A 9,421-nucleotide genomic window follows, 5' to 3' on the forward strand; every position below is an offset into this window, starting at 1 on the left:
AAAACGGAGAGACTTCCGCTTATTCAGCTCGACTATTAACCAAAACCGAGAGGAGAGCGTTGATTATTCCAGTTCTAGCTGCTCTGCACTGGCTCCCTGTAACATTAAAGCAACATCATGTAAGATTTGGTGTAATTTGGCGCCCCGAGTGTAACTGACTGCTGACGTAAATAAGGACAGCTGGACACTTGCATTGTTATGATTGTATTACTTATGATGCACAACTAGCAAGTGGACAACTTTGCTAACACAGCCAAACATGAAGTGCAACAACACAAGACACAGCAATATTACTTTACTGCTCCAACAGAAAGAATGCCAGCCGGCATCCAGGAGCCTCTTGCTTGATCACTCTCCTTTTCTCTTCTTAGCTTCATCTGTCAAAATCCTCTTTTTTTTTCTCTGCCATGTCGCTTTTTGTTGCTCGCTGGCCCAGCTGTTATGTTAAAAAAGTGATACAATGTTGCTCGGTCACTCGCCCATAGCTAGCGATCTTGAGGTGACGTTAACAAACTTAGGAGGCTACACTCAGACGTTGTTAACGTTACTGTACGAGTACTGTCTCTGCTTTTTGCTTCTTCTTATAGCTTGCTTGCTGAAGAGTTGTGTTGGTGTGTGACGTAGTGCCGTAAATGCCAAATTATGCCGTTCTGGTGACAGATTTCCTGCCTGGGAGCCCAAAGCTACATAGTGCTATGACAGGCGCTGCGGCCCAGAGTGGCAATTACAGAGTGTACCATCAAAATGATTTTAGGCTGTTATTGTAAGATAAAATTACTAAATAATGTTGCTTTAATAATTGATTTTAAGGTCCTCCTCCTAATATACAAAGCCCTTAATGAGCTAACGCTACATTGCTAACTCCCTTGTTAACTACTTGCCTTTAAGAGCACTGCAATTATCTGCTGCTGCTTTATTGAAGGTTCCAAGAGAAAAGAAAAAACGTATCTCTGGACTTTAATTAGCTATGACTTTCCTAATACAGGCTGGAAACTCCTTCTGCACTTTGCTTCGCACTTATGCACTGCTACACTAGCTGTATTTTACCGTCTTTTCCTTTTATTCTATTTTCATCTTTATTTTTACTATTATTATTCAGTGGTCTTTATTTTCCATCTTATATTATGCATTCCTCATTTTTGTCTTGTTTTTACTATTATCATCAAGTGGGTTTTATTCTCCATTGTATTTTACATTAATTGTGGCGTTCTATCCCTGTTTTTATGTTAATTCTATGTCTACTTTCATGTGAAGCACTAATTTTATTGTGGTAATGCACTCTAAATACAATAAAGTGTATTATTATTAGTATTATCTACAGTGCCCGTCACCTAAAAGCCCTTAATTATATCTCCCTTACTTTTCATGTCATCCAGATCGGCACTGGCCAACATCTGGGCCTCAGCCTCATCAGTGGGCACCTGCTGGTAGATGGCTGTCTCCAGAGCAGTCATGCTGCCTATGCAGATCCGCTCCCGCAGGTCATAGTTGCTCCGCTGGGCGCCCGCCAGGCGATGGTGGACGGGCTTCCTACAGAACCAGCCGCGGGTCATGGTTGAACTTGAGGGATCTGATCCTGGAACACTGACAAAAAGCAAATATAGATATTGGTAAAAAAAAAATTTAAAATTATAAAATGTTAAATAAGCTCCATACGACATTGGGAAATAATGTCATACGAATGTGTTGAAATTTAGAGAATTAAATGAAGCTGCTGACTGAAATGCTCTGTGTTGTGCCTCTTGGTTGCATTGCTGTCTCTTCACCAGTAGAGGGCTTCACAACACAGCAGCAGGCCAGGATCTCCTCACCAACCCCCTGAGTCATCCTCGGCTGCGTTCACTCAAAACCCATCTTGCATGGTACAGGCGGTGGCGTTTCTGGGCTTTTATCCAACCAGGCATTGTCAGACACAAATACCTGAATCAGCATGGGGCCCCTCACATCCCAGCAGAAAACTCCATGATGGTTATCATGTTTGCTGGACAAATGAGTGTTCTAGTACCTACGATTCAGCTGGAGCCGTAAGCATCACAGCCTTAAGAGCTTTATATATGGGTTATTAGTGTGTGTTGATATGTTTGATGTTTACATTCCTAATGAAACATTTAAGTTGCTAATTTAAAGTTCACATCTGAGTCCATGCATGCAATAAGAGCAGAAACAATCTGTGTTAGAAGAGAATCGAAAATATCCTATCTTCTTGTCGGCTCGATTCTGTTTTCTGTTGCTTGTATCTTTTGCTGCTCAGAAAAGCATTTCTTTATTAAAATTGTACATTTAACATTTACATTTGATGCTGGGAGTCAGTTCTGAATTTAGAAAGAAAAATAAACCATTAAAAATGAATTCAATTATCTTTAATCCAGCTTTGATATCTGTATTCCTTCTTATAGCATGGCCAGCAACACTCATTTCTGTCAGGCTGGCAGGCGGCTGATAAATTTGAAAGTACACCACAAACATTGTTCTTGTGTGAGTTTAACCAATCCACGGTAAACCCATCTACAAGGCATATTAAACGGCAGGTAACCATAGCAACGTACTTCTGTGTAACATCTGTTTCATTCTACATTACCAGTAAACACTCCCTGGTGAAACAGACTTATTAAATGGACAATAATAAAAGGACAAACAACCTTTGAAGCTGCACAATCTACTATTATAGGAATCAATCACAATGGATCAAAAGACAGTGTGTAATGTGAAAGGAGGTGCTCACAGTGATGAACCCACAGCGCATTTTCACCCAACTCTGCAGTTCCGCACGGCATCTTCAAGCTGATTGTTTTAGTTTTATGGCCCTCAACTTTGTTTCATTAGCACTGCTCTCATCATCCTTGTTTCCAGCCACAGCCGGCTGCTGTTTACCGCAAAAAAGCCCCAACACAGAGCTAAAAGGAGAGTAAATACTGGACTGACGTTCATCAGGTGGCCAGAAACTCAAGACCAAATGAATGCTAATTTTGCGCATCTTGCCAAAATATTAAAAAGGCTATAACTACTTTAAGAGATGATTTATTACATTTATCAATGTTTTGTTTACAGCCTTTTCAGCTGAACAACATTATATGATTCAACAGTCTCATTAATTTCCCATGGATGTGTTTTGGAACATGAAGTAGTTGAGGATAAATCAATATAACCTGTGTTGACTACAGAAATTGGCCTTTCATACAGCAGACATTTTACCTCGCTATAGCAGCAAAGGCACGGGTGTTACTAATTACATGAATGTGTTTTTAGCCACACGAGGGGGCAGCAGTCTAAGCTATAAACACAACACTGACAAATTATCATCTTATAAAGCTCGTCGGCGAAGAGAAGACACGTAGCAACATTAGCATTCTCTCAAGTCGCCCTGACGAGTGGAAGTCCAATGTTCACTCATCTTTTAGCTGTGTGATTTGCACCCGTTCTTAGTTTAGCAAAGCAGTTTGCTGAAAGATGCTTAGTAGAGGAAGGCTCAGTAGAAGTGGGAGGAGCCGCAGAGCCAGGAGGAATTCTCTGTAGGTTTGCTACTACATGCGATGCCTTTCACAATATAAATATTAATTTGATTTGTTTAGATAAAAAACATTAATAATATAATATCGCAGTGTGCCCCAAGTCTATGGAATAAATACTGTCCCAAATGTATTGTAGCTGTGTGGAAAAGTTTGAATGTGTATCTGAATATCTGAAAAGCCCAAAGTTTACAGGTACGGGTCGATTCTACAGGTACAAAACAAACCTACAGTTACAAGCACTTTTATCCCACATTTGACCATCCAATCAGGAATATCAGTTGACCATCCAATAACAGATTATGGGGGGGGGGGAGCTTTTTTTGCTGTTTTTCGCAGTCTGTCACATTGCTGTAAAGTTAGACTACAGTCATGTTGAACAGAACATTGAAGCTAAGTCAAAAATATATTTCAATCCACGTCGTCACGTAAAAGCAAAAAAACTAGGGAGAAAAGTAAACACAACACAAGTACTCGTTTTGGATCAACATAAATTAGGCAAGCAAAGAATTATCACTCTGGTCACTTTGGTTTGTGATATATATATATGGATTATGGAAATGCATTCACTGTCTGTTATTTTGAAGCCAAAACTCCCTGCAAGAAGGGCCCGCCTCCCTGGATCTGTGATTGGATGATGAACATTCCTGATTGGATAATCAAATGAGATCTGACAATGAGATGGGACAAAACTACTTGTAACTGTAGGTTTGTTTTGTACCTGTAGATAGCGTCTGGTCTTAAGACCACGTTTTGAAGGTCTTGCTTTCGTCTCAGACTGGACCACATTGGTACTCCGTTTCGGACATTGAGGACTCTGGATTTTATTTCAAGACCAGCCAATATCAACAAATTGCTTTTGCATTGTCTGATTTATTTGTTAACATCCTAACTTTGATTGGATGTAAAACATATTTCTTTAAATGCAACCAATAACCCTAATTAAAATGTGTTCTTCCCGTGAACTACTGTCCCCCCCCCTCCCCTGGTTACGTTGATTTCAGCTCTTAGTGTTTGTATGTGGCTGTTTTAATGGGAATTTGGATCTTTCAGATCAATTTGAGAAGTACCTTTGATCTCGTTCCACATTTTATTGTGTATCATGTAATGTGGGGCACTGGTCTTGGTCTTGACTTGGTCTCGGTTTGGGCGGTCTTGACTACAACACTACCTGTAGAATAGTACCGTACCTGTAAACTTTGGGATTTTCAGATATTCAGAATCACATTCAAACATTTTCACACACTTACAAAAAATTGATTCCATACAAGTCCTCCCTTTTAACTGAATCAATGTCCTAGTAGTACCTACATGTACTACTACTTGTATAGAAACCCGTGTAAGTCTGCAGTACAAACAGAACAAGCTGAGATGTTGTAATAGCCGACCTGCTGCAAGCGGCTTCCTCTCCATCCTCGTTCTGTCCAAAAACAGCAATTTCCCCATTACGAGCCTCCCCCTTTGTCAGAATGGATGTGGCTTTCGTTGACAATTGATGTTGTTCGTTTTCCATGTGAAAGGTAGTAAGTGGAAGGGGTTCCTCCAAGTCCTCTTGGCTCCCCAAACTAAACTGAGAGGAAGAGGAAAATCAGTAAGAATAGAGGAATATGCTAATACCTGGCTATTCTGTGGTAATAGCACTCCTGCACCAGTTCAGTTGCACATGTTCACGACTTGGCCGTCTCAGGATCAGCCTGCATAAACTGTATGAATTTAGCCACCTTTACACGGTAGATATCCCACGTCTTCTCCGTCTTATTTTACCTGTGGCTGGACATCAAGTAGCTCTGTGGGTGTGGCAGCCACCCCCTGTCCGTCGGTCTCAGACTCCGCTTCTTCCTCGTCTACCTCGTGGATGGTCGGTGTAACATTGGAGGGGGCCAGAGACGTCTTTTTTTTCTTCCGTTTCTTTTTCCGCCTTCTGTCCGTGCTGTGCACCCTCTTGCGTAAACGCTGGGGCACGGGCAGGTGAGTGGATAAGGGGTGGTGTGTATGGTGAAATGTGTGTCTGTGATCTGCGGTTCCAACAAAACGAAGAATAAAATCAATAGTACATCATTGTGTCAAATGTCTACTGACTGTGTAGATCGTATCATGCAGTGTGTCATGATTTGTCCATTAACTGTCTCTCAGGTTTAGCAACACAAAGTACGAGTCAAGGGTGTAATTGATATTTCTGTGGATTTGATGTGAAGCTAAGCTCACAGTGCAAATGGTAAGTCACAAGCTCTCCTCATCATGGGAGGTTGTAATACTGAAACACATTTCAGCCTGTCTTGAATACGCCTGGACCCATTACATATTGATTTAACACAGAATAATTCCAACCAAGACTAACAATAACCTTGAAATCAGTTGTATAGCTACAGCACCATATATAAATAGTTAGTCTACAACACACACTGCCTTTCAGGAACAAGTACTGTTTTTTAAGCCACAGGCTTTTAAATTCATTTAATAAAACATGCAAAGAAAAAGAATTGTTCTATTCTCAGAAGAGATGCCCTCTATCCCTTTTAAACACTTCGAAGACACAATGCAAACAAAAGCTTTAGATTTTAATTAGTCTGCAATATTGGAGAAATGCACTGTTTAATAAACATCAAAAGAAAGCAGCTCTAGCTAATCTTAGCAACTATTATCTCCTGCCAGAGTATGTGGTATCTATCTGCTAATCTCTCTAATACTAATCCAATGATAAACTCATATATAAGGAATCTGGTGCCCTGCTCGAAATCTCTTTACATAATACAGGTCACACTATGATGTACAAGATCAAGATCAGACGTGTATTTATACACACATGAACACATGTATATAATTGTATTACGATATGACAAAAATAATTAATATGGAGGTTATTGGAACAAGACTTTAGGCATGCTAGTGAGGCTCAGTGAGGCTGCACTTAGGCACTTTATACTAACGTCAGCATGCTAAAATGGTCACAAATACAACGCTAGCATGCTGATCTTTCGCAGGAATGATGTTTACCATGTTCACCATCTCGGCTAGGTGTGTACGCCTGCTAACATAACTAATCAGTAACGTTTTATGTTGACCAACGCTGTGCCAAGCTAAAATGTTCGGCACTGTCGCTCCACTGAACTGACATCAACCCTCCATCAAACTGCCAGAAACAAGCCGACCCCCAAATGTCAAAGTAACGGAGCTTTACTGGAATTAGTAAGTGTAATGTCAACACTGTATTTCAAATTGTCATCCCTTACACTACTCATTACTGAAAAAAAAGCAGAGGTGGGACCAAGTGCTTGTTTTACATGTCACAAGTCTCAAATCTTAGCACTCAAGTCCCAAGTCGAGCCCCAAGTCCAGATCGATCAAGTCAAGCAAGTCCCAGTCAAGTCACAAGTCAAGACCGACAAGTCTTAAAATTTGAGTTTTGAGTCCTAAACAAGTCATAATGCGCTCTTCACCAAATTTAAAACCCTGTCATATTTTTAACAAGAGTTAAAAATTAAAAAAGCAGTACTGAATTAAAATTTTCATGTAGTGCTGCTCGAATATGGCAAAAACCTTCATCACAATTATTTTGGTCAATATTGAGATCACAGTTATTCAACAGGATTATTGACTTTAGGAAACATCATTGATTGAAATTTAATACCTCGTTTTTAAAAACTATTATATATGCATCAACCCGAAAAGCCGTCGTAATTGAGATTAAAATTGAATTATCACAGCGCTATGCTGATGCGCTGCGCAGTTTTTTTCTATAGCCTATCATAATTCATATTTGGGGAGGGAGGGTGTCAAATCAGCTCGAGTCAAAAGGCTCAAGTCCAAGTGAAGTCACGAGTCACTGCCGTTAAAGTCAATGTCGAGTTGCAAGTCTTCTTTGATTTTGTCAAGTCTAACGTCATCGTTTTTGTAACTCGAGTCTGACTCGAGTCCAAGTCATGAGTCCACACCACTGAAAAAAGTAATCTGTCAAATGGAATAAACTAATGGAAACGAATGCATTCTTACTCTGAGTAGACAGCTTTCTGATAAAAATGTGGATCAATGCACTGGATTACAGAACAGTTTGAAGTGAAACTTCTTGTGTGATTGAAGGTATAATGTGTGCTTTTTACTTGTAAGCTGTACATAGTAGCTTTTCTTACATTCAAAGTCTTTCTCAGTGTAGTGTCGGCCCATCCTGTCTCCACTGGTGGAAGCAGAGTCACTGATGATGTCTCCGAAGCGCTCCACAGACAGCACTTTGTCCCAGTTCTCCTCCTCCTCCTCTTCTTCTTCTTGTTCCTCCGCTGAGCCCTCCTCATCTTCCTCCTCCACCTTCAGCTGAAGAAGGATGGAGAGAAAGGGGGCATTTTCACTTGAAAACAGTTGAAATCGCAAGAGAGAAAGAGTCAACGAGGTGAGAGCAGTAAAAGAGAAGAATTGCAAAAAGTAAAAGTGCATCAGAGGAAGCATAAAATGGAGATATCTTCATATGTGGGCTCTTCTGTCACAATCAGCAAGCAATAGCTGTGAATTTCAGACATTTCAGTTAAGTACGAATCAAACTCACTGCGTTTTAATTAAGAGCATATTTCCATGCCCATATTTCCATTTCCATTGCTCTGATTTTGAAGCTTGATGATTACACGAATTGTGCTACTGTATTAGCCCAGTGTGTAATGCAATCAGACATTCTTGTGGCTAGCCCAAAACCCAGCTTCGCTCTGATGTCAGAGGTTAACAGCCACACATGCAGCAGATTCAAGCTAAATGAAAGTAAAATCCTAATCCAGGATGAACACGGAACAAACTAGAAGAGTCTCCACCAGGTGTCTCTGGGGACATGATGTGGGTGGGAATCAGGGAGTGAGGGCAGGCTGTGTGTCCAGTGTGCATGCATGAAAGTAACAGATTGAAGGGAAGAAATTTTCTTATATTCTTATTTAGATGTACGTAATGTTTTAAGTAAAGTGTTTTTGTACAGCACAGTCTCAGCTTTTCTCACTATTGTAACCTGGGTTCAAATGACTTCTCCAGTTTGTTAACATCAACTCTTCGGTTTAAACTTAATAAAGAAAACAATGAATAGCAAGAAAACGCCTGAATTTGAACATTCTTATTTATTAAGAATATTTTGTTGTAACACACCCCACAAAATAAAAAGCTCTCCCTACCTCCCTCTTCCCTCCCAAACAAAGAAGATTTGAACTCTCACTTGTCCCTCCCTCACAGTCAACATGGTGGTGGCAAAGACAACAACAACAACAACAACAACAGGGATTTATTCACCTACTATGGCCTAACTTTAGACAATCATAACATATCTGGTATGGAATTATTCTGGTTCAAGATGAGACCAAACTTTTCTATGGAGTTTTTAGTTTTTGTGACCACCAAAGACCAAAATGCACCCTGCAGCAGACTAGGCAAGCTTTGTTTTTTGCCTAGCCTACTGCCAGAAATGCCTATTGCTACGTCGTAACGCATAATGTAAAATGGCGACTATTCCTGAAAAGAGCAAAGTCTAAGCTTTACGATAAGCTCAGTCAATAAAAAAGGTTTTTCGAAAAGTGTGAATCACCGCAACCACGAGAGGTCCTTGAGGATACAGTCATAAATGTGCAGAGAAAATATTAGGCTGATATGGTCCAGTAATATGCAAGACTAGCTGCAGATAGACACACACACACACACACACGACCAAAGGCGTGATCGCCGGTAATTAATGTGATTAATGTTCCACGACCGATTCTACAGTACATCTATGTTATTGTGAAACTGTCTCAACACACCACATGCAAGTATTTAAAATTGTGGACTGTGAATGGCAAAATAAATCTACCGCCAACAAAGCTTTTCATTGTGTCTGTGCAAATTTAAACCCACCACAGATGGCCCCACACCCTGTTTTCGCTTTGTATTTCTCACAGGAGAAACCTCAAAAATGTATT

General features: G+C 40.3%; 1 protein-coding gene across 1 annotated transcript in view; it reads right to left on the minus strand.

The window, feature by feature from the left end:
* Positions 1–9,421, minus strand: part of slc4a3 (solute carrier family 4 member 3) — a 66,854-nt gene that overhangs the window by 31,087 nt on the left and 26,346 nt on the right. The window contains exons 3-6 of the mRNA XM_046054103.1: positions 7,634–7,811; positions 5,271–5,521; positions 4,895–5,076; positions 1,361–1,584 (exon numbers count right to left, since the gene is read on the minus strand). Of these exons, the coding sequence (XP_045910059.1) occupies positions 1,361–1,584; positions 4,895–5,076; positions 5,271–5,521; positions 7,634–7,811 (835 nt within the window). The remainder of the gene's footprint in view (positions 1–1,360; positions 1,585–4,894; positions 5,077–5,270; positions 5,522–7,633; positions 7,812–9,421) is intronic.

This window comes from Micropterus dolomieu, linkage group LG07 (assembly GCF_021292245.1).
Source record: "Micropterus dolomieu isolate WLL.071019.BEF.003 ecotype Adirondacks linkage group LG07, ASM2129224v1, whole genome shotgun sequence".
NCBI lineage: Eukaryota > Metazoa > Chordata > Actinopteri > Centrarchiformes > Centrarchidae > Micropterus > Micropterus dolomieu.